Source organism: Myotis myotis, unplaced genomic scaffold (genome assembly GCF_014108235.1).
Source record: "Myotis myotis isolate mMyoMyo1 unplaced genomic scaffold, mMyoMyo1.p scaffold_m19_p_7, whole genome shotgun sequence".
NCBI classification, from domain to species: Eukaryota; Metazoa; Chordata; class Mammalia; order Chiroptera; family Vespertilionidae; genus Myotis; species Myotis myotis.
The window spans coordinates 14774426-14801235 of record NW_023416379.1 but is presented as its reverse complement, the minus strand read 5'-3'; the positions used below and the strand labels follow the sequence as shown (position 1 = coordinate 14801235).

At 38.5% G+C, this 26810-nt stretch overlaps 1 protein-coding gene across 9 annotated transcripts in view; it reads right to left on the bottom strand.

Annotated features, from left to right (window-relative positions):
• The window catches only part of HSF2 (heat shock transcription factor 2), a 63988-nt gene extending 37622 nt beyond the window's left edge, over positions 1-26366 (bottom strand). For 2 of the 9 annotated variants that reach the window (XR_004968817.1, XM_036317156.1), the window contains exons 1-8: positions 26149-26362; positions 12715-12823; positions 12431-12558; positions 11457-11581; positions 9439-9514; positions 4959-5020; positions 2687-2774; positions 121-269 (exon numbers count right to left, since the gene is read on the bottom strand). Coding sequence is in view for 8 of the 9 variants with exons in the window: in XM_036317156.1 (XP_036173049.1) it covers positions 121-269; positions 2687-2774; positions 4959-5020; positions 9439-9514; positions 11457-11581; positions 12431-12558; positions 12715-12823; positions 26149-26268 (857 nt within the window). In the remaining variant the exon portion in view is untranslated. Of the gene's footprint in view, positions 1-120; positions 270-2686; positions 2775-4958; positions 5021-9438; positions 9515-11456; positions 11582-12430; positions 12559-12714; positions 12824-26148 lie in introns of all 9 variants that reach the window. The other 7 variants (XM_036317162.1, XM_036317163.1, XM_036317159.1 and 4 more) reach the window with 6 other exon arrangements.
• Positions 26367-26810: the final 444 nt, after the last annotated feature.

Sequence of the window (26810 nt, the reverse complement as noted above, 5' to 3'; positions counted from 1 at the left end):
AGTTTAATAACTCAAACATGAGTCAGATATTAGTTCATCGAAGAATAAAGTGTTTTTGAATTTAGCTCTTTGGTAAGAAAAGTAACTATTTTCATAAATGTTATTTCTCAATCTCCTTACTTGGAGGGATCAGATATAATATCTTCATTAGTTTCTGGAATAACTGGGATATTTTCTTCATCTGCATTATCATCAGTAACATCATAAATAATGATGTCATCTGAAATCCGCTCCCTTGGTTTTAAACCTTCAGTCCTACTGTGTGGTACCTAATAAATCAGGGAGAAAAAAATACATAAAAAAATGAAATTATATTAACTCCAAAACATTATTTAAAAATGCTAATTGAAAACCTACTATTTACTAAATGTTGACAATACAATAGTAAGCAAAACAGATATATTCACTGCTCTTCTTGGACTTACACACTAATTAGTACTAGTAGTGCAGAGGTATAAGGTATACTCTCTGCATTCTACTTAACTATTTTTTTTTTAAAGGACCTTGAAGATGGCATGCCTCAGAATGCTTATATAAGAAAGAGCTTCAAATTTTCAAGTATTTTTCTATACCCAAAAGCTGAAAAGTCAGGATTTCACCAGAAATTTTCAAGCATAAACCAGAAGGGCACTATGCTGATAGTACTACTTCAACTCAAGATACTCTGTTTGATACATATTTTTTCTTACTCATTAAATGGTTTCAAAATAGAAAAACAAAAAAACTTCAACTATTCCAGTTAAATAACAGCCTGGCATTTTAGTAATGATTATTTTTAAAGATAAGCTACAGTCAGACCATAGGTACATTAACAAAAAAGCATTCAATTCTTTAAAGCAAACAAGTCATTATTATAAAGCAAAAATCTATCAATTTTAACACTAGAACGTATAGAGGCAGAAGATGTAAAGTCTTTAAAAAATATATAAATCGAGTTAAAATGAAAATATCATACATGAATCTTCAATCCTAAAAACAAAGTATTAGATATTTTTTATTAGAAACAGTGGTGGGAAGAGGAACCAGATGTTAGGTTAACTCTGATTTTCCTGAGAACAAAAATCTTGAAACTTTAATGATAAATGTCTAACAGTATTTAAAATTCTAAGATTTGAAAGTAACAATGATAATCAGATACTAAAGAAGTCTGGACCCTGGACTGGACTAATTTTCCACTGGATGTAAGTTTGACAAATTATCCAGTGAGCCTATGACAAAAATAAAGGTAAACAAAAATATTTTTTAAAAAATATGTTCTTATTGATTTTTAGAGAGGAAAGGAGGAGTGAAGACAGAAACATTGACTGGTTGCCTCCTGCATGCCTCCCCCTGGGGAGAGCCTGCAATCCAGGCATCAGGGAATTGAACCAGTGAACTCTTGGTGCAGGGGCCAACGCTCAATCCACTGAGCCATGCTGGCCAGGACACAAAAATACTCTTTCAACTTGCTATAGTAAAAAAGTCTAGTCTGTGTACATTTATGATGAAAGTTGGAAATAACTTTAACCAATGGATGAAGGCATAATTACATTATCATAATATTCAATTAATATATAGTAATTAAGATTAAATAATTCTCGATTTAATAAATCTCAAAAGTAAGACCAAGTGAAAAAAGCCACAAGGCAAAATGATATGTATAAAATGATATCATTTGTATGAAGTTTAGATATATATAAATAATAACAAATATTCATGGATTCACATATATAAAATGACTATGGAAATAATAAATACTAATTCAAAACAGTGATTATCTCTAGGTGACGGGAGACTGGACAGGGGGAGAAAAACAAACTTGGGAACAGGCAACTGAGACAACTATATTTATAATGGTTTAGCTTTTAAAATAATCTAATGTAAACAATGAAAAAAGTCATCCTATATAATAAAGAGATAGTATGCAAATTAACCCTCACAAGATGGCTGCCTACGACCAGGCCGGCAGGGGGGTTAGTGAGGGACGACCAAATGACTGAACAGCAGGCTGCATGAGGCGACCAGGCCGGCGGGGGGGAGGGGGTGCAGTTAGGGGTGACCAGGCCGACAGGGGATGGGTGGCAGTTGGGGGCGATTAGGCTGGCGGGGGGGAGGGGCAGTGAGGGGCAACTAGGCCAGCGGGGGAGAAGTTGGGGGCAACCAGGCCGGCAGGGGGGGGGGCAGTTAGGGGCAACCAGGCCGGCAGAGAGGGGCAGTTGTGGGTGACCAGGCTGGCAGGGGGGGCAGTAAGGAGTGACCAGGCCGGCAGGGAGGGGACAGTTAGGGGTGATCAGGTAGGCACGCAGAGGCAGTGAGAGGCGATCAGGCTGGCGGGGGGGGGGGGGGGGGGAGGGGGCAGTTAGGGGAGACCAGGTAGGCAGGCAAGTGAGCGATTAGGAGCTAATGGTCCAGGATTGTGAGAGGGATGTCCGACTGCCGGTTTAGGCCCAATCCCTGGGTTCGGGCCTAAACCGGCAGTTAGACATCCCCCAAGTGGTCCCAGATTGGAGAGGATGCAGGCTGGGCTGAGGCCCGCCCTCCCCCCCCCCCAGTGCACGAATTTCGTGCACCGGGCCTCTAGTGATTTAATAAAGCTGGAGGATGAGCACTTAGATTATTACTCAATAAACTTCTTTGAATGCATGAAATATAACTATTAATAAAAATTAGTTTGAGACAATAAATATAAAAGTTAACAAAAAATTACTTTATGATGGTGATTATCAGCTGGTTCTTTGACTATGTGCTGAAATAGATTCTTCTTTTGGGCTCCATTAGTGTTCAGAAGTAGAGGCCTAAAAATCAAAAGATATCTATGAAGCAAACATACAAGGAATTTAAACTGCTTCTACTACAAATACACTCATGGCAATAATGAATAGTAAGGATAAAATAAATTTTAGTAAGGATACAAAAGAAACTCTTAAAAATGATTATATCTTAGAAATAGAAACTGGGGGATCAGTGTGCCTAAAAACTTATTTCTTCATTCATCTTTACTACTTTTGCTATAATAAATGTAACAAACTACTCTCTCCAGATATGTTTCATTGCTGACTGAACTATGTAATTCTTTTTTTTTTTAATTTTTGCTTTTTGTTTTTTTAATTTTATCATTTAAAGTATTACAAATAGTAGTACATCTCCTCCTTTCCCCATTGACCTCCCCCCGGCTTCCCCTAACCCCCGGCACATGCCCTCACCACCCACCCCCCATTGGTTACCCTTACATGCATGCATACAAGTCCTTTGGTTGATCTCTTACCCACACCCACAACCCTCCCCTGCCTTCCCGCTGTAGTTTGACAGTCTGTTCGATGCTTCTTTGCCTCTGTATCTATTTTTGTTCATCAGTTTATAATGTTCTTTATATTCCACAAATGAGTGAGACCATGTAATATTTATCTTTCACTGACTGGCTTATTTCACTTAGCATAATGCTCTCCAGTTCCATCCATGCTGTTGCAAATGGTAAGAATTCCTTCTTTTTTATAGCAGCGTAGTATTCCATTGTGTGGATGTACCACAGTTTTCTAATCCACTCATCTGCTGATGGGCATTTAGGCTGCTTCCAAATCTTAGCTATTGTATATTGTGCTGCTATGAACATGGGGGTGCATATATCCTTTCTGATTGGTGTTTCTGTTTTCTTGGGATATATTCCTAGAAGTGGTATTACTGGGTCAAATGACAGTTCCATTTTTAATTTTTTGAGGGAACACCATACTGTTTTCCACAGTGGCTGCATCAGTCTGCATTCCCACCAGCAGTGAAGGAGGGTTCCTTTTTCTCTGCATCCTCTCCAGTACTTGTTGTTTGTTGATTTGTTGATGATAGACATTCTGGCAGATGTGAGATGGTACCTCATTGTTGTTTTGATTTGCATCTCTCAGATGATTAGTGACTTTGAGCATGTCTTCATATGTCTCTTGGTCTTCTCTATGTCCTCTTTCAAAGTGTCTATTTAGGTCCTTTGCCCATTTTTTGATTGGATTGTTTATCTTCCTTTTGTTAAGTTGTATGAGTTCCCTATAAATGTTGGAGATTAAACCTTTATTGGAATAACATTGGCAAATATGTTCTCCCATGCAGTGGGCTTTCTTGTTGTTTTGTTGATGGTTTCTTTTGCTGTGCAGCTTTTCATTTTGATGTAGTCCCATTTGTTTATTTTCTCCTTAGTTTCCATTGCCCTAGGAGCTGTATGGGTAAAGGTACTGCTACGACAAATGTCTGCTATTTGCTGCCTATGGCTTCTTCTAAGATTTTTATGGTTTCCCATCTTACGTTTAAGTCCTTTATCCATTTTGAGTTTATTTTTGTGTATGGTGTGTAAAATTGGTGGTCTAGTTTTAAGTACAGTGCTTACATGGTAAAAAATAAATAGGTAATATCATAAGAACTAATTAGTGGAAGTAGGTTAATTAAGGCCACTGCATAAGCTGTAAGCAATAACCAAGCTTTGCTAAAATCTTAGCCTTACAAAATAATCTTTTTCTTCTTCCAAATATTCCTTTGTCTATTATTCTTATGTATTAGTTGTAACAATGGTAGTTACTGACAATTATAGGTACCACAATCCATGGTTGACATACAGTCTTTTAAAGACCTTATGAGTACATTAAACATATGATCAAGTAAAAAAATTTGTTTTCTTTTTAAAAGATATAACCTTTTAAAAAAATTTCACTCAGGTTTTCTAAAGATACATTAAGTTGCTAATGTAATGAAATACAGATTCTTTATTAACTGTATGTATTTGTAAAGTGATCATTTAGGCTATCCTTATCTTTCAAAAACATGAGCAGGATGATAGCATGAGGAAGTAACATACTCTTGAAACATGAGTGTAATTTAACAAGGGAGGACTGTTCATCCAGGAAAATGGGCGTACACTCAGCAAATGTAGGCCATTCATGGTTAAACACTAAAATTTTTTGTTGTCCATGTGTAGGTCAAAATATTTTATCATAAAATCTTACCTTTTACGTTTTAAACTCACAAGCTGGTTATTCTGAACCAATGTAACAATAAACTGGACAATCTAAAAGGAAAATATAAATATAATTTTTTTCCATCATAGACTCCTAGTTCTTTAGTCCACATTACATGTCTTACAAAATTAATTCATATATTGCATGTCCTCTATTCCAAGTCACATAATTTCTCCTATATTAGCACATTTGAAATTTGGATGCATCTTAAAATTGGTATAGAAGAATAACCTGCGATAGATAAAGCTGCTACTACCTAGGATAGGAATGCCTAACCCACCCATCATCCATCCATTTACATATACAATATTCAGTTCAGTTATTTGTTTTGGCGATACTTATCAAGCATGCCTGAATACAGATCCCAACTTTTAAAATTCTTTCAAGAATATTATGATGCAAAAATAAAACAAACAAAAACAACAACTGGTGTTTGACAGGCAACATTTTTCTTACACCAGGTAATATAATTAGAAGTAAAAAGCAAATTGCTAACTCTTTGCCACTAAATTGCTTACTCAAAAGAAAAATAGATCATAAAATGTTCAAGTTAGAAAGCTTATTGGCTGATTCTAGAAAAACTGTTGAGGCACTAAGTGCGATTACATTTGGAAGAAAACTATTAAACAGAGAAAGATATGCCACATTCCTTCATACTCTACGACAGTATTTTTTTTTTTAATGTATTTTATTGATTTTTTACAGAGAGGAAGGGAGAGGGATAGAGAGTTAGAAACATCGATGAGAGAGAAACATCGATCAGCTGCCTCCTGCACACTCCCCACTGGGGATGTGCTCACAACCAAGGTAGATGCCCTTGACTGGAATCGAACCTGGGACCCTTGAGTCCGCAGGCCAACGCTCTATCCACTGAGCCAAACCGGTTAGGGCTATGACAGTATTTCTTAATGGAGCAGCAGCATTGCATGCAAATTCTTAGCCCAACTCTAAAATTGCTAAAATTTTAAATTCTGAGGAGGCGGCCCAGCTCCAGATGGTACAAATGTGAATGAGAACCATATATGGTATGCCTTGAAATTATACTGTAACTTCCTAAAGGAACTAAAAAAGTGAGTATCACATGGAGAATGAAAAACAGTATAGAGGCTACGAATAAAGAAAAAGGGGACTGGGGGACAATATAGACTCTGTGCATAAAAGTTTCTTGTAAGCTTTGTGAAATGTAATTTCATGATTAAAATAAAGAACTGTTAAATAAAAAAACCTATTGTATATCTTTAGTATGTGTTCTCCCCAAAAGAAGTTACTAAATAGTTTGCCTTACAAATCAATATGAGCTTTTGCATGGAAAAGAAATATAAACATTTCATTTTATTTTTAATAATTTATTAAATTTATTGGGGTGACATTGGTTAATAAAATTATATAGGTTTCAGGGGTACAATTCTTTAATAAGTCAGCTGTACTATTATATTGTGTGTTCACCACCCCAAGTCAAGTTTCCTTCCACCACCATAGCTAATCCTCTTTTCCCTCTGATAATCTCCATACAGTTGTCTGTCTATGGAGGTTTTGTTTTTTCCTTATTTTCTTTTTTTCCTTAATCACTTCAAAATATAAACTTTTAAACTGAAGAGTCAGACATTAGAGTATATGAAAACATTAGCCACTAAATTGCTTACTCAAAGAAAATGCTGAGAGCTGACAAAAATACATTCATGCTTAAAGATATCTTTGAAATCATTCAACTTCAATTATTTTTTTTTTTCATTTATAAAAAAGTGTCATGGGAAAATTCTAGAAACATTAGTAATTGAATTTATAAGAACATGAATCACTGGTTAAATTTCTTCTGAAATTTGCTCTACATCTCAGTTCTTTTTACACTTGTGCCATCTCACTGCACATGTAGTACATGTTAGATGCCTCATCTTCTTTATAACCTGAAGAAGATGAGGCACCTAACATATACCACATCTGACTTCTGCACCTGACAAGTCCTATAACAGGTAACTCACATACACTATTTTCAGTTAATCTAAGGCCAAGAGTAAATTGCAGAATTAAAAAACAATTCCAGGAATAGAAGAAAAAATGGTTGCCTATCATCATGCATTATATAAACTCCCTAACCTCCAACAAAACACATAGATTCAAACTCAAATCTGAGCAGATAGAATGTAAGCTTTCATGAAAAATTGAAATGTTATATAAATATTTTACAAACTATTCTTGCCATAAGGGGAAAAAACAACAACAAATTACAGAATATTTTAAGTTAATATTTAAGCAAAATATTGTTTTCTGAAAAATGAGGAACAGATTTTTAAAATAAAGTAACAGGTTAAGAAGGTACATTATCATTTTAAATCAGGTATTCTTAACAGGACTGCATGTTGAAATTAGCTATGGAAAGTTTTAAAAATGTATGTAACTTGTACTCAGAATTGAATTTTACATTCAAACTTCACTTGCATAATAATTATAAAAAAAAAAAGCTATTTTGACCATAAGCCAAAGGTTGCACTACCATTCATCAATTTTCTAAGCCTGTTCCACTAGATTCAAATCCTGTCAGTCATAACGCTATTTTTAGCTAAAGACCTCTGAGCATGGACAAGCTGAAGCGCTCTACTACCCCCCCAAAAAACCCTGCTGTTTAGAGTCCCATTTACTCATGAGCAAAGAATAGCTACCTTAATTACTTTTATGTTTCACCTCTTATTAACATACTAAAGGCTCGGTGCACAAAAATTTGTGCACTGGGGGGGGGGGGGGTTCCTCAGCCCGGCCTGTGCCCTCTCGCAGTCTGGGACCCCTTGGGGGATGACCACCTGCTGGCTTAGGCCTGCTCCCAGGGGAATTGGGCCTAAGATGGCAATCAGACATCCCTCTGGCAGCCGGGCAGCCCTTGGGGGATGTCCACTTGCCAGAGGGGAGCAGGCCTAAGCTGTAGTCGGACATCCTTAGCGCTGCTGAGGAGGCAGGAGAGGCTCCCACCACCACCGCTGTACTGGCAGCCATCAGCCTGGCTTGTGGCTAAGCAGAGCTCCCCCATGTGGGAGTGCAGTGACTACCAAAGGGCAGCTCCTGCATTGAGTGTCTGCCCCCTGGTGGTCAGTGTGTGTCATAGTGACCAGTCATTCCCAGTCTTTCTGCTGTTAAGGCCGGTTTGCATATTACCCTTTTACTATATAGGATAGAGGCCTGGTGCACAGGTGGGGGCCGGCTGCTTTGCCCTGAAGGGTGTCCCGGATCAGGGTGGGGGTCCCCACTGGGGTGCCTGGCCAGCCTGGGTGAGGGGATGATGGCTGTTTGCAGCTGGTCACACCCCCTTCAGGGTGGGGGTCCCCACTGGGATGCCTGGCCAGTCTGGGTGAGGGGCTGAGGGCCTTTTTCAGGCTGGCAGGTGACTGAAGCTCCCAACCTCTCCTTTTTTTCTTTTTCTTTTTTTATTCTGGGATTTATTTACCTTCTATGGCTGTCACTGGAACTGAGAGCCGGCTTTAGCTCTGAGGCTGGGCTTTAGCTCTGAGGCCTCAGCTGCTGAAAGCAGGTATCTGGGTTTGTTTGGCTTCTATAATTGAAACACTGCTGCAGCTCCAGCTCTGAGGCCCGGCTGGCTGAAAGCAGGTTTCTGGGGTTTGTTTAGCTTCTATAATCGCAACATTGTTTCTTAGAGTGCAGCTCAGAGGCTGGAATCGGCAGGCGGGGAACCTTGGCTTCCTCCATCACTGGAGCAAGCAAGCCTCCTGTTCGCTTCAGCTGCCTGGCTGCCGGCTGCTATCTTGGTTGGCAGTTAATTTGCATATCGCCCTGATTAGCCAATGGGAAGCGTGTCGGAGGTATGGTTAATTACCATGTTTGTCTATTATGAGATAGGATGAAAGATGGTATGAATAGATTAAATCACAAGGATACAATGCAACAAAGAGACTCAGTTCCTCCACCAATTTTTAGCTCAAATACTAAAATATAGGATTTATTTTACAACATTATATTAACTGCTTCTGCAAAGACTAATAATGACATACACTGATAACTCATTTTTTTGAACTCATAATTTGGTAGACTGATTTGAAAATACTGTTTATCTTCTGTACCTGTATCTATGCCTTTTAAAGTAAAAAAAATAGTAAAAACAAATGAACAAAAAAACCCCATATAATAAGGCTTTGTTTTTTATATTAAAAACTGTGTAAGAAATTTGCAGTGTATTAATTATGCATCTAAGAATAAAATATTCTAAAGTGTGCTATCAGGCAAAAGCCTCTTTATTAAAAGTTAATGACATATTAACTGGGAGTAAGAAATTACTATATTTAGCTAATATTTTTATTAAAAAGAATATTAACACTTGGCCCAATTTGTTTGATTTCTAATTTTACTTGTAGCTGTGCACCTAATATATAAGAAACTAAAATCAACCACGGACCATTCAATAGGGTATTCACAAATGGTGCTTATTAAAACACACGCAATTAAGATCATGAGGAAAAAAGCTTACCTTTCGAATAACTTGTTGCTGTTGTGCATGTTTTGCTCGTAATTCTGACACCTCCTTCCAAAGGGACTCATTTTCACTATGTTATCATTTATTTAAAAACAAAAAAATAAAAATTCAGTCAGAAAGCCAGGCCTGAATATATTTAATTAAGCATACCAGGGAATACCATAGACATAAGGAACTAGCTGATGGTTGCTAAGGGGGGAGAGGAGGGGGGGTGGATTAAAAGGCATGGGAATAACAAATTTTTAAAAATTAAAAATAAAGATTTAAAAAGTACCAGAGAATTTAAGTAGCTTTTATTATATATTTTTATGAGACTAGAAAATTTTTGGTTCAATTATATAGATGACAATTATCTTGACACAAATCTAGAATCATTCCTTCATAACGGTAGTAGCTTCTACTCATGACACTATATTCACAAAAACTTAAGACTCATGCCTCCATCCATATAGTAGTAGGCAATTTATTCCTCTGACAATCTGGTTCATTATTTCCTGTTTAAGCTAACCTTTCAACTATGGCTACCAAGTGAATTCAGTACTTGTGCTTAGGAAACAATTTTTAAAGGGAAGTGATATTTACCTAGCACTTAATATGCTCCAGGCACTATGATAAGCATTTTATATGTACTAATCATTTAAACTTCTCTCAAATCCATCAGGAAGGGAATTATTATCTCTATTTTATAGATTAGGACACTGAGACTCAGAGAATTGAGAAGACTTGCCCAAGATCACACAGATAGATTTACTAAGGGTTAAAGTTGAACTAAAGTCTGTCAGACTCTAAAACTATCTATCTTAAGACCTGTCTCGCCGAAACCGGTTTGGCTCAGTGGATAGAGCATCGGCTTGCGGACTGAAAGGTCACGGGTTCGATTCCGGTCAAGGGCATGTACCTGGGTTGTGGGCACTTCCCCAGTGGGGGATGTGCAGGAAGCAGCTGATCGATGTTTCTCTCCCATCGATGTTTCTAACTCTCTATCTCTCTCTCTTCCTCTCTGTAAAAAATCAATAAAATATATTAAAAAAAACCAAAAAAAAAAACCTGTCTCAAAAACAAGCGTATGAAAACACTAAAAAGTATGTCTTTGAAAAGCATATTCAACTATATGACAAACCAATTAACTGGACCAGGAATAATACTTTCTTTTCCTTCATTCAACATTTATTGAAATTGCAGTGCTATTGAATGTTAGCAGCAATAATGCTGAGAAGACATAAAAGACAGTCCACCTATTACATGTTTAATATTCATTCTTTTGTTAATTTCCACAAAAGCCATCTTCCTCAATCCAAACTATTACAAAAAGAACTATATTTACAAATAAAGGGTATCGAAAATGAGACTAATACTTACAAAAAAAAATTATACTTTTTCAGAAAAGTTTTTAAAAAGAAATAATAGGTAGCACATGTAGTACTTTGTGTGTCCTCATGTGTGTGATCATATAGAAGCTAACCTAGCCCTGGCTGGTGTGGCTCAGTTGGTTGAGTGCCATCCTGTGCACCGCAAGATCACCAGTTCCATTCCTGGTCAGGGCACATGCCCAGGTTGCAGGTTCAGTCCCTAGTTGGGGTGCATGCAGGAGGCAACCAACTGATGTTCCTCTTTTACATCAACGTTTTTCTCTCTCTCTCTCCCTTCCTCTCTAAAATTAATAAAGATGTATTTTTTAAAAAGAAAAGAAAAAAAAAGCTAACCTATGTAGAATCGTATTTCCTACACTAATTTAAAGATCTACTCTTTCACCAAATACGGCATGTGCATAATACTGTTTCAAATGCTCAGGTTTTTTATTCTTTCGACCACCATCATGAAGATACAATATTGGGGCAAAGTCTATGGCTACCTATTAAAAATAAAGGGAACCAATACTTACAGAAAAATGATCTTTGACCTTGGCTTCAACAACATGATCTAAAAGTACTTAAAGCACTAACCTCCAATTCCCAACACACAACAAACACACCAACCCCGTAATAGAATTATATTTGGAAATAATACTTTACCTTTTTAACTCAGAAAGCCTGGACTCAATAGTCTCTTGTTTTATTTGAACCTTCTGAGCACTACTTATAATTTTTGTTAAATCTTCCTGACGAATTTTATTTTCTTCTGGTTTTGAAGATGAAACCTTTCAAAAAGCAAATTTAGGATATCAAACAAATGCCATGACTGTAATTCAAAGCTTCCCTATTAAAAAGGTTCTTATAGCGTGTTCAGGAAGTAATCCAGTTCCAAAATGACCAGGATAAGATTCTAGGGAGAGAATACACTTCATAGCTCAGAGAGAGGATAAAGAATAATCAGTCTATTTTTTTTAAATGTGGGTAAGTTTCCAGTTTCCACAAGCAGGAACACCTGAAGGGCTTTCCCCCTACCCCCTTTCATTTCCTTCTGTCAAACTCCCTGTAATTTCCCCAAGCCTCTTTATTATCACATTCCATGTCTAATTAAATTTATGCAGAAGTAGCTTGTTAGGTCATTTTCTTTCATGGCCCATTGCCCTTTTACCTCTCTATCCGCCCACCCCATTTTCTGGATTTGGTAAAATATCTTATTTCAGTAAAAAATTCATTAAAAAGTGTACTGTTAAATGCCTACTATATACAAGAGACTCATTCTGGGTATTCAAATTCAGCAGTGAACTACATAAAAAGCCCTCCATGGAATTTACATTCTAGCAGGAGCTTACATTTTTTTAAGCTAAATTAAAAGTTGTGAGCTATCCCAATATGAATGACTCCTCATCCTCAGTCAGCATGCAAACATTTTCCTTCCCTTTTAAGGTGTTTGAGCACTCAGTATAATTCAGCACCAGGGGGAAAAAACAGGGGGAAATAATTAAAACTTTATTAGTCTAAGTCATCCTAACAAAGAACACCAGTGTATTTCTATACATTCTGTTTCAACACTGATATAAGTCTCAGCCAAGTATATGACATGGTAATGCCCTAATTAAATCATGTTAACAATAGCCCACCTTCCTTTTAATGTTCTCCAACAAGTCATCCTGGCCTTGTTTGAAGTAAGGATGCTGAAATTCAACAGGACCGTCTCGTTCCTGCTTTACAATTCCAGAGTCAATATGTACTACTTTACGGAAACCATCTGAAAAAGATTCAAAATTCAGATGACTAAAACAGAGAAGCCAAAATTTAATGGTGCTTCTATGCAGTATATTTCCTCTTTATCATTCTAATAGGAAAAAATTGTTTAATCAGTGGCTGATGACAGTACTCCAAATAAACTGCTGTCCATACTCACACATATTCAGTTGCCTCACAAAGCTTGCCATGTTATTGTGCTTGAAGTATTTGGGAAGTATTTCTTTTGCAAACCGTTGTTCATCCAAAACCAGAAAACTTTGACCATTCTGAAAAAATAAAGTCAAATAGTTAAGGTCCTCTGACATGAGATTGTATATAAGAACCCCCAAACTGGGCAATCCTTTTATGATAACTTCAGACCAACAATTTATAACTGTTAAAGGCAACAGAAACAAACTCCAATTAAGTGCCCAACTGTAATTAAGCTTTTGATGCCAACTTCAAAAGCTCAGGCCCAGCCAGTGTGGCTCAGTGGCTGAGCATAGACCTATGAACCAGGAGATCACAGTTCGATTCCTGGTCAGGACATATGCCCAAGTTGTGGGCTCGATCCCCAGTGTGGGGTGGGTAGGGTGTGCAGGACGCAGACAATCAGTGATTTTCTCTCATCATTGATGTTTCTATATTTCTCTCCCTCTCCCTTCCTCTCTGAAACAAAAAACAAAACAAAACAAAAGCTCAGGAGTATGTCTCAACCCAAAACCTGCATCATGCTCTATAGTGAAATATTAGAAAAATTCCCATTAAATCAGAAACAAGAAAAATAAATACAATATGTATATAGCATAATTATTTAATATTGTTTTAAAGCCAACAAAATTAGACAAGAATAAGATAAAATTTGAGAAAAGTACTCTCATTTTTGCAAGCATAATTGTATCTTTGTACCAACTGAAAAACTATATGAGAGTTTAGTAAAGTACCTGGTTACTAATTAATACTTAGTCACTAGTGTTCTTTCATACTAAAAAATAAACAACTTGAAACTTACTAGAATACAATAATCAAAACAGCATGGTACTAGCACAAAGACAGACAGACCAAGAGAATAGAATAGAGAGCCCAGAAATAAATTCTCACATATACAGTCAAAGGATTTTTATAAGGGTGCCAAGACCATTTAATAAGGAAAGGACAGTCTTTCTAACAAATGATGTTGGGAAAACTGGGTACTAACATGCAAAAGAATGAAGTCTGAACCCTTATCTTACATCATATACAAAAATTAACTCAAGTGGATGAAAGACCTAAATTATATATAAAAATCTTAGAAGAAACCATAACGAGAGGCTTCATGACATGTATTTGGCAGTGATTTCTTGGATAACACCAAATCACTGGCAACAAAAGCAAAAATAAACTAATGAAGCTACCTCAGAATAAACACTTTTGTGTAAAAAACACTATCAAGAGTGTGGAAAGGAAACCCACAGAATCAGAGATATTTGGAAATTATATATCTTACAAGGAGTTAATATTCCCAATATAAAAAGAAATCCGACAACTCAACAATGGCAAAAACAACCAACCTGATTAGAATGGGCAAAGGACTTGAATATTTTTCCAAAGAAGATATACAAATGGCAATAAACACATGAAAAGATGCCTAACATCACTAATCATTATGGAAATGAAAACCAAAACCACAATATACTACTTAATAGTCAATAGAATGGCCATTATTAAAACACACACATGGGAGGGAGGGCACAGAAAGTAAGTATTGGTAAGGATGTAGAGAAATTGGAATTCCTGTGCATTGTTGGTGAAAATGTAAATTAGTGGAGTCACTGTGGAAAACAGTAGGGTGGTTTCTCAAAAATTAAACACAGAATTACCATGCAATTCCCTTTCTATGTATATACCCAAAAGAGTTGAGATCAGGGACTCGAAAGGATATTTGTACACCCATGTTCATAGCAGCATTATTTACAGTAGACAAAAAGTGGAAGCAATCAGAATGTCCATTGGCAGGTAAATGGATAAAGAAAATGTGGTGTGTGTGTGTGTGTGTGTGTGTGTGTGTGTATACACACACACACACACACACACACACACACAATAGAATATTATTTAGCCTTAAAGAGGAACTGAGACATGCTACAACATAGATAAACCTTGAAGACATTATGCTAAAATAAACTAGCCACAAAGGGACAAATACTGTATGATTCCACTTATATGAGGTATTTAGAATAGTCAAATTAATAGATACAGTAGTTAGTAAGCTAGGAGGAAGGAGGGAACTGAAAGTTATTGTCTATTGAGTACGAAGTTTTAGTTTGGGAAGATGAAAAACATTCTGGACATGGATGGTAGTGATGGCTGAATAACAATATGAATGTACTTAATGGCACTGAACTATATACCTAAAAATGGTTAAAATGATAAGCCTTGGCTGGGTGGCTCGGTTGGTTGGAGCATGGTCCCATATACCAAAAGGTTACAGGTTCAATTCCTAGGTTATGGGTGTGATCCCTGAATGGGGTGTGTATGGGAAACAACTGGCAACCAATTGATGTTTCTCTCACATGGGTATCTGTCTGTCTCTCTGTCTCTCTCTCCCCCTCAAAAATCAATAAAAACATATCCTTGGATAAGAATTAAAAAAATGATTAAAATGGTTAATTTATGTTATGTATATTCTATCACAACCACAATTAAAACATAAATGGAATAAGAGATTCCAACAATAGAAAACTAAAAATAAAATTTAAAAATATACAAGACCTTTCAGAAAATATTAAACTACTGAGGGACAAATACACGGTTGTAAAACGGTTAATTCTGCCTAAATTAACCAATACATTAAATTCTCTCTCATTTGAAAAAAAACAACAACAATTTTTGGAGGCAAGGTGAAGAGCTGCTAACACAAGGAAATATTAAGTACTGAAGTTCATTTGTAAAAATAATTATTTAACAATAGGTAAGAAAATACTAAAAACAATTGGGAGAGTTGTTAATCCTATCCCATACAGATGGTAGAATCATGGTGTTTACAAAACCATGGTGTTTCTTTAGTTTGGTACTAAAGAAAGGAGAGACTAGAGAAGACAGAAGAAGCAAATCTGTCTGAGAATTTAAACGATAAGTTAGCATTCAAAGCAGGGGATAAAATCAAGAGGGGAAAGGATTTATAAACTCCATGTGGAAGGGAAAAAACAAAAACTGTCTGCAACCTCACTTTTTACAACCAAGTTTTTGGAAGCATTACATACATAATAAACCCAGAAGCAATACAGATAAAAAGTAGTAAGTTTATTCATGGAGAATGCTACTTGCCTACCTTATTTCCAAATTCCTTTACATTTTACATTTATTTTTGTATCTTTCAAAACTAAAATTGTATATAGTTAAGGTGTAGAATACAATGATTTGATATATATACATACACAGTGAAATAACTACTAGTCAAGCTAATTAACATATCATCTACATCAAACTGAAAAGCCTCTGCATAGCAAAGGAATCAACAAAATGAAATAACCTAACAAAATAAGAGAAGATATTTGCAATAATTTATCTGATAAGAGATTAAGATCCAAAATATATAAGGAAAGCATACAAGTCAACAGTGAAAAACAAACAAAAAACATGACAACAAACCACCACCAACACAATCAAAAAATGGGCAAAGGATATGAATAGACATATTTCCCAAAATGACATACAATTTGCTAACAGGTATATAAAAAGGTGTTGAACATCACTGAACATCAGGAACATCGAATCAAAACCAATGTGGTATCACCTCATGCCTGTGAGGATGGCTAATTATAAAAAAATAAAAGACAATGGGGTGGCAAGAATGTGGAGGAAAGTGAACCCTTGTATACTGTTGGTGGGGGGTGTATACTGGTATAGCCATTATGGGAAACAGTATGAAATTTCCTATAAAAATAGAACTACCATATGATCCAGCAACCCCTCTTCTGAGTATATACACAAAGGAAATGGAATCAGTATCTCAAAGAGATATCAGTGCTCCCATGTTCACTGCAACACTATTCATTCACAGTAGCCAAGATACAGAAGCATCCTGTGTCCATCCATTGGAAGAATGAATTAAAAAGTTGTGATATATATATATCTATAGTAATACAAGCACAATATGCTAATTAGACCGGACATCCTTCCAGACGACCTTCCGGATGAAGCCGGGGCTGCAAGAGAAGCCCAAGTCCCGGGTGCCTGCAGGTAGTCTAAAGGAAGTCCAGGTCCCGGGTGCCAGAGGGAAGCTGGTGCTGGCAGCCAGGGGAAAGAAGGCCTACTCTTGCACGAATTTCATGCATCGGGCCTCTAGAAAGTATCTAAGTATATAAATGTATGTGATATATATAAAAAATGTTCCACAATGTCACATTATATACCTTTAAAAAAAGAAAGAGATCCTGGCATATGCAACATGGATGATCCTCTGTTTTCTTACTAACTGAAATACAATTTTGTTTGATGCTGAAACTACATTTCTCAGTCCCCTTACAGTAAGAGATGGCCAAATAACATACCTGACAAAATAAAAGTAGAATATATTCAGTGAGGCTTTCAGAAAAGCTTCTAAAAGGGGAGAGATTCAAACTATCTAATCCCTATATCCCATATCCCTGCTTGGAACTTGTATTCCAGCAAACCCCTGAAGTAGAGGAACAATGTACGGCTGAAAAAAAAAGGGTGACTGGGCATCTTCAGATGTAAGAGAAAAATACACTTTTTGTTACACTACTCTTGTTTGGATTTCTATTACTGTGTCTAAACTTAACTGATAATAAAATTATTAAAATAGATTAAATAAAGTTGAAAGACTAGTAACATAAAGTATTTTTTAAATTTATGATGAAAAATTAACTGCACTGATTAAAAATTTCTAACAAATGAAACATCCAATGTGAATTTTAGGGAGACTTTCATTTATAATTGAATATACAGCAAAACAAATAATTTTCACTTATTAGATTGGCAAAATTTAAAAAGTTTGATAACTAGTGTTGGTTATCAGGTAATAATTTATAAATTCATACATCTCCTCCTTTTCAAAGGACTTTCCCTTTAATTCCTTCTCAATCTACCCACCCCATTTGTCTTTTCCTTCACTGCAAAATTTAACAAATGAATACTTTGAAGTCTCTTTCTGCAATTCAGGACCATCTACTAACTTTCACTAAAAATTGGTTTCTGTTTCTCTCACTCCACTAAAACCATTTTTTCTAAAATGTCAAATGACAAATTCAATGCCCTCTTTTCAATCCTGATCTTCCTACACCTCTCTGAGTCATTTCATTTGGCATTACTGACAATCTCTTCCTCTCTACTTTTGGCTTTGAAACTCTATACATTATTGACTTTTATTTCTTACATTTCCTTTCAACTGCCTTCCACCTACCAAGATGTAGTGTGTTTTTTGGTTTCTATCCTTGACCAATTCATCTATTACACTCTTCCCTTGGCAATCTCATCCACACCGGTGTATCTAATTACAGACTTTATTATGTGTGATGATTATCACATCTACGCCTCTGCCCTAGATCATCTCAAATTTCACACTTGGATTTTCTATTGTCAACATTTTTACATAATGCTCTTTAACTCATTATATTCTCACCCTACTGTCTATTTCAAATCTATCTTCCTACTCTCCCGAAGTCAACTTTTTCCTGTATCCCCAATACTGGCATGCCATTCTCCCCTTAAAGTTACCCAATTAAGTTTGACATCAACAACAACAAAAATTAAAAACTCTCAATTGTAATAGCTAGTACTTAATAACAAGAACTATTTAAAATGTTCCCTTTAAAAATATTCCCTTTAAAAAATAAGAAAAAGGGATCCTATGATCACTGCTTCTAGTTGACACTCTTACTGAGGTTTTAACCACTACAAAAGAAAACAAATTGCAGGTATACGGTTTTAACCACTGCAAAAGAAAACAAATTGCAGGTATACGGTTCTAAAAGAAAGAACAAAATTGTCATTTACAAATGTTATGGATGTACACTTAAAAGAACCCAAGACAGTAAAATGATTACCTCACTAGTGTATTACCAACATACAAATGGTACTTGTATTTCTAATTACCAGCAACACTTAGAAATATATTTTTAACTAAAGGATACCTAGGAAGAAATCTAACAAAGATGTGCAAGACCTAATTGCAAAAAAATTATGAAACCTCATTAAATAATAAGATGAATTTAGAAATGTGTCTTGTTCATGGGAATATATATTTTTTCCTAATCTGATTTATAGTTTCAATGCAATTACAATAAAAACCCCAATAGGTTTACTTTTAAAAACAGAACTTGATTTTAAAACATATATGAAGCCGGAACCGGTTTGGCTCAGTGGATAGAGCGTCGGCCTGCGGACGGAAAGGTCCCAGGTTCGATTCCGGTCAAAGGCATGTACCTGGGTTGCGGGCACATCCCCAGTAGGAGATGTGCAGGAGGCAGCTGATCGATGTTTCTCTCTCATCGATGTTTCTAACTCTCTATCTCTCTCCTTTCCTCTCTGTAAAAAATCAATAAAATATATTTAAAAAAAAAAAAACATATATGAAGATCAAAGACAAACAATAGTTAAGGCACTCTTGAAGAATAAGTTGCCCTCCCAAAAGCAAGACTTTCTATAAAGCTATGGTAATTAAGACATGTGATAAGGGATGTGATATGTCATTGATGGAACAGAATAAATAACCTAGAAACAAAACCACAATATATAATTTTGCTATAAGACAGAGGTAGCAATACATATCACTGGGGAAAGAAGAAACTATTCAATAAAGGGGCTAGGACAACAAAATATTTATATTAAAAATAATGAACTGGATCCTTCATAGGGCACAAAAATCAATTCAAAGTGATTAAGATATGAAATGTAAACCTTTAAAACTTTCAGAAGAAAAGGAGATAGAAACGTATTTTTCTTTCTTTGGAGGAGGTAAGAGAACATATCCTGAAGGAAAAAAAGCATAAACCTCAAAATAGACTATATATTAAGCAATACTAAAAATTAAGAACTTCTGCTCATCAAAAGAATGTAAAAAGGTAAGCCACAAACTGAGAAAAGATATAGGCAGCACATATATTCAAAAAAAAAATATACAGAATATACAAGGAATTCCTACAAATAGTAACAGATAAACCACCCAATAGAAAAATGATCAAATATTTCATAGAATAGCAAACATAAATTGTTAATAAATATGAAGAAGTGTTTGAATTTATTAGTAATCGGGGAATTATAAATTAAGACCTCAAAGCTCCAAACTCCACCCTGAATACCAGTCTTACATCCAAACATCCTATTCAACATTTCCACGTGAAATGTCTTGGAGTGCAGAAGTCATTATTCAGGTTCTTCAGAAATATTTGTCCTTCCTAACACTGCACTTCCCCATCTCATTTAAAATTAGATGTGGCCAGCCCTGGCTGGGTGGCTCAGTTGGTTGGAGTATCATCCTGTACACCAAAAGGTAGAGGGTTAGATTCCGTGAGGGCACATATCTAGGTTGCAGGTACGATCCCTGGTCCAGGTGTGTAAGGCAGGCAACCGATGGATATTTCTCTCTCTCTCCATCCTCTCCTACCTCTCTCTCTAAAAAAACAATAAAAACATATCCCAGGGTGATAATTTTTTAAAAAATTAGGTGTGGCCATATGAATATGAAAATGTAAGCAAAATAAAATAATTTTCAATTATTACTAGTGATCCATCTGTAATCTCAAAGTTAATACGGCCCCACCTGCATTTCTCCAAATCTTCCCACATCTCAGCAAATGGTACCATTATTCATCCTGTTGTTCAGGCCAAATCTAATTCTTCTGTCCCTCCTCCAATTCCAGCCAGTTTATCAATAAGTTATGCAGATTTGCCTTCAAAGTTGTTATCAAATCTACTCACTACTTTCACTGCTACTACCCTAGTCTCAGCCACACTATATTCTACACCGTAGTGGAAAACTGTGATAATCTTCTAATTAGTTCCCTCATTCCAATCTTCTCACCACACCCATAAGGCCTTATACCATCTGCTCCCACCTCCCTTTCTGACCCCACATTCTCTAAGGATACTCTAATCACCTGGGCCTTTTCCAATCACATGAAAATGCCACGTTCAAGGCCTTTACATGTGCCATTCCCCTTTGGTCCATCCTTTCTGATCATTCAAGTCTTGGCTCAAAAGTCAACTGTTCAGAGGAGCTTTCCTTATTACTCTACCTAAAATACCCACAAATCTGTCATTTATGTGCTAGTTATCAATTTATTGCTCCAAATTAATTCTTCATTGTCTGCTCTGCAAACTTGGAACTGGGTCCCATAAGTATCTTTCTTTTTCTAGCTGTCATGGTATTAAGCTTTGTCAATGGAAGATACCAGAGAGATATTAGAAGAGGAAAGGATTCTTCTTCCTGATGCCCTGTCCTTAACAGGCTCCTTCAGGGCAGCAGCTTCCCTTGACTCTCTCACTTCCTTGGAACATTTCAAATTCGAGTATCTCTAACATGACATCTCCCCATGAACAGCTTTCTAGGATACTCTAGACCAGTGGTTCTCAACCCGTGGGTCGCGACCCCTTCGGGGGTGGAACGACCCTTTTACAAGGGTCACCTAAGACCATTGGAAAACATATATAATTACATATTGTTTCTGTGATTAATCATTATGCTTTAATTATGTTCAATTTGTAACAATGAAAATACATTCAGCATATCAGATATTTACATTACAATTCATAACAGTAGCAAAATTAGTTATGAAGTAGCAATGAAAATAATTTTATAGTTGGGGTCACCACAACATGAGGAACTGTATTAAAGGGTCATGGCATTAGGAAGGTTGAGAACCACTGCTCTAGACCAAAGGCTGATAAACATTTTCTTGAAGGGTTAGATAGTAAATATTTTAAACTTGTAGATCATAGGGTCATAACTCTACCCCTGTAGCAAGAAAGCAACTATATAGACACTATGTAATAAACTAAGCATGGCTAAATCCAATTAAACTTTATTTGCAAAACAGATAGCTGTCTCATGGCCATAGTTTGCCAATCTCTACCCTAGAAGTTATATTTCCCGGCAAGTTCTGAAGGATGAATTTCCAGTAAGTTCCACCAGGGTGGCACCAGTAGTTTCTTTGCCATTCAGTGAGAAATGGTCAGAACTCTCTCTAACAAGGCCAGGATCTTAGACGTGGGGAGAGGACTCTTACTTTGGCACTCTGTTAGCCCTAGCAATGGTGGCTGCTTCTTATAACTGTTACTCCTATATTTTGGAGTTTCCTTTACTCCAATTCACCTAATATAGTTAGCAATTCTATTTAACTTTTCATGTTAAAAAACTGCATTGACTTCTGTCTCCTAACTGGACCCTAAATTGATAAACTCTCTTTTGAACCTGCTTTATTTTCTTTATGGTGCTTACACTAACTATATTATATTATTTGTGTTTGCTTACTTGTTAATTACCAGTGCCCTTCGCTAGAATGTAAGCTCTATGAAGGTAGATATTTTGTTCAACACTGAATAAATTTCTAATATTAGCACACTATCTGGCTATAAGAGATTCACAATAAATATTTGTGAGTAACTGAATAAATAAAGTTGTGGTCACAGTAGAGCAAATTTTATTTTTAGAATTTCAACTCTTGGATTATATCAAATGCAGAGATGAATGCCTCTTGGTTATTTCTGCTCTCACACACACAACCGTCATTCACTCATATTCTTTGTCTCCACTTATGGTATTCCTGCAGTCTCCACTCTAAAATTAGTAAATAACCTCTCTGAGTACAAACATTCCACCTTACACACTTTGAGTAAGACCTGTGAGGCTCAAGCAATACAACCCAGGACTCACCTTACACACTTTACAAGGGGAAGAAAGCCATTACTGAATGCAGTGGGAGAAATGGGTAGCTTTTCTTTAGGCCTCATCCATAAATGTTGACAAACTTCTGAAGAATAGTAATAGTTGTTACTGCTCAAATTGGTCCTCTTAAAGACATCTAAAAATTCTTATTGATAATCTAAATACTTCAGCCCCCTTATTTTAAAACATTTTTCAGAATAGAAACTTGCAATGTTCTTTTAAAAACAGTCTACAACTTCTTAACATTCAACAACTATTCCTTCTGAGTCTTGAGTTCATTCTCCTGTGCATAAACAAACTAAAAACAAACAAACGAACAAACAAAACACTTCTCAATGAATCTTTCAACTTTTCTGTAAGCCCATCTAGGATGGCTTTCTGCCACTTTTGTGGCCTTTCTTGTTTTCAGTAGGGAATACTGTAATAACCCAATTGTTGCTGAGAAGTTCAAAATGATATCAAAACATTGGGAGGTTTAAGGGCCTACAGAACAAACTCAACCAAGACAGCTAGAGAATACTGGACAAATTCTGTTTTTGCACTCTTTCCCTCCTATTTCCTGATTTGTCACCGCTGATTTGAGAGGGATAGGGAAGTACAGAATGCCAAAGGGGCACATGGATAGGGGTCAGGGGAAATCACTTCTTGGTCTTCTCAAGCAATCTGAAGAACAGAGACAAAGGTAATAACACTGGCAAAACAACTTTCCAGTTTTCTCCTTTTTTATACTGCTTCACTTCAACATAAACAAGTATCAATAGCAGTAATGGCGTTTCCCACAATTAATGGCAAGAACTTCCATTCAACTTCCAGTCTCAACTCTGAGGATCAAGTTTCCTCAGTTGCTTGCAAGCTAAACCTGTGTCCTCTGTTTAGGACTCCTTTACAATTGAAACAGCTTTAGGTTGTCCAATATTACTATCTGTCCCGATTCAGCAAGACTACCTACACACCAAGGCCAAAATAGCTACATAAAAGTTCCTGTAACTGAAAGAACAAAATAAAGAAAGTAAAAAGAAACATCCATGGGGAGAAAGTGGGGAAAATAAAACATATGCAATGTGTTTTAAAGACACTCTGGATCTAATAGTGAAGCTAGATAAGTCTTTAGGAATATTAAGCCAAGCTTTTCAAACTATAGTTTGAATTTCAAAAGAGTTTTCTTCCCTTGCCTTACACTCAAGCTAGAGGAGTAAATTATTTTCCACTAGTGGAAAAAGAAAAAACTGCATTAAAATTACCTTTTGAAAACACCTGCTGCTTCTAAAGGTCTTAATATGATTTTCACTGTAATAGTATAAATGCTAAATTACCTCAATAAAAGTTCAGCCAAACAAGTTTGAGGGAAACCAGAAACAACTTTTTTAAAATAGCAACTTCTAAAAGATGAGAGTAACTTGTTTTTTTCCATCTAACATCATTGTTTAATTAAAGTTCTACCTTGCACTGTCACTGCTTTTGGAAAAATCTGTGGCACAGTGAGACAGCTCCCTAAGCCACTACCCTTTAGCCCTAGACAACATTAATCCAGAATTGTCCACCGACTTGTGAAAGGGTAACACTTGGGTAACTAAATACTGTGCTAATCTATATTAAGTGTAGTGATGTTGCTGAAACACTGACCTTGAAGGTCAGAAATCTATGTCAGATTCCCACATCAAATAATGGCTAGCTTTGTAATTATGAATAACTAACCTGTCTAGGCCCCAGGTCCTCATCGACATGATGATAAGGCTAAACTTGATGATTTCTAAGATTCTTTTCAGTTATAGTTCTATCTTTATCATTCTTACCACTCATTATATATTTCAAGAATTTCACTGATTCAGCAAACATATTAATTAAGTACCTCCTGTGTCCCTGGCATAGATACTGTCCCTGCCCTCACTGAATTTATATTTTAAATGTCCCATCATGTATTAGAAAATGTGTATTTAAGCTTAGACATAATAATGGGGTAAATAAGAATTATTTTAAGTTGCGTATTTGGCTTAGAATTCATAAAATGATGCATTTGTGGATTAGTATGAGACTCCACATTTGATACTGCTCATAAAATATCAAAATACTTTGGCTGATGAGAATTTATTAGACTTGCCACCAACATAATGCCCTTTAATTAAAACCGATTACCAATATATTTATGTACCCTTTCTAGGCAATAAAAATAAGAAGGCACATGAGGCCAAAAAGGTCTGACAAAGTCAGCTTGGATGGATGGGGGAGAGTCTCCGTCCGGCCTCCAACATGAATGCAAGGCTGAGTCCAGCCGCCTGTGCCCATCCATCCTCGTCAGCTTTTAATCCTTCCGACTGATGACAGCATGAGACATCTGTTTATTTTTAAGTGTAGGCAGGCAGCTGGCTTCCCTATTTTCACCTTTCTTTGTACAACTGTACAGAATCCATCCCATGTTTAAGACTATCAAGCTGATGATACCGACCTTCAAGAGAACTAAGTCCTAGAAGGAAGATTAAACAAACAAAAAAATGAACAAATGACAGCAATGTCAGACAGGATATGGTGTTACAGCAGTCAAAGCGTCAAGCACTCCACAGAGCTGCTCCCTGTGAAGACAAGAGTCAAGAATAAACCGAGAATCACAGGAGAGGCGCAGAAGAGCAAGGGCGAGAGGGGAGGTAGCGTTTACTCATCGCCCTCGCTGCTAGCAGGTGCCAGGCCCACGCGGGTAGTTTCCACTTCCTCCCCGGCCCCCGAAGCAAGACACTAGCCCCCCAGAGGACCATCCACATCTGTGGTTCCCACAGCCCGCGAGGGAACGAACGCCGGCGCGCAGCCCCTGTGGAAGCCGTTCTGCTCCGAGTCGCGGGGTCTGCGAGCGGAAGGCCACCCACCCGTGTCCCCGGCGTGGACGCGCGGGCCGGACGAGGCGCTGAGGCCCTTCATGCCTCTGACAGCGCTGGGACCCAACCAACAGCCAAGGCGTCGCACCCATCGCTCGGGAGCAACTCAGTGGAATCTAGTGAGTCCTTTCCGCTCCTCGCCGAGTGACTGAACGCCCTTGGGCACGTTATGAAATAACCACAAAACCCGCTAATACACATGGCTCAGGACCTCCCAACAGCGTGCTATTCTCTACATGTTTAGAAAACCTATCGATGCGCAGTCACCTGCATCTGAACATCCGCGCCCCCCCCCCCGCGACTGCTCCCCCCAAACAGATGCACATCGGGGCGCGTGCGTGGTCCGCGAGGAGCGCGCGGCCCCGAGGTCCATTCCCCCGAGAAGCCCCGCGTGGACGATGCCGGGCCGGGGCCGGGGCAGCCTGGTCCTGCCGCGCGGGCCGGGGCGGGCGGACCGCGGACGAGTGAGCAGTAACGCGGCTCCCTCGCCCTCGGCTCCCCCTTCGCCGGCCCCGCTCGGGCCGGCCGGTTCCGAACGCCGGCCCCGCAGGACCGTTAGGAGGCCTCCCAGGCCGCCGGGCCCCGCGCGGGCCGCCCCTCCCCCACCGCGGCCTGGGCGCGCGGCGCCGACCCGGACCCCCGCGGCGCCCCGCGACTCCCCGCGCGAACTGCAACACCCGGGGTCCCCCGCGAGGCCGGACGCCGAGGCCCGCGCCGCCCCGCCACCCCCCACGGGAGGCCTCGCGCGGGGCGTCGAGCCGCAGGCCGCGAGGGACAACCCCGCGGGAGAGCGCGAGGGGGGAGGCGGTTGGCCAGGGGGTGCGGAGGCCGCCGCCCCCCCACCCCACCCCCGGGCCCGCACCTGGCTCCAGGTGATGAACTCGTTGGTGTGGGTCTCCTCCACGAGCGTCCACAGCTTGCTGAGGAAAGCGGGCACGTTCGAACTCTGCTTCATTGTTAGCGAGGCGCAGGGATTCCACATTCGACACCCGAACGCGGCAGTGGCGTCGGCGGCGACGGCAGCTGCTCCCCGAGAACGCCCACGACGCAGGCGCAGCAGCTCCCGGGCCCCGCCCCCCAGCCTCGCCGGGCGCGCAGCGAGGAGAAGAGGCCCCACGGCCGCCCGTGATGGACAGGGCTCCACGCTCCGCCCCGTGCGCCCTGGTCCCGCGCCGGGCTCCGTTTCTAGCCAATCCCGGGCGCCCGCTACGCGAAAGAGACCAGCGATTGGATACTAGGGAGTGGAGGGGGTGGGAGCAGGAGCGGGGCGCTGCCTTCTCATTCGCCTTTTATCCCAGAGCCCTGACGGTAGCGGACCTTTGGCTGAGGGACCTTGTTTGGCTGTTTCACGTGGGAACGGCTTTGGGTTCCTGGGCTGTGGCTCAGCGGCTGCAGAAAGTGCTCACAGGCCGGCGTTTGGCAGGCAGGTGTGTTTGCGCCAGTTAGCAGGGAAGTGTATAGTCATTCAGATGGGAGAGGGGAGCGGCTTTCAAGCACGATGTGTTAGGCCCTAAATTGAAACTA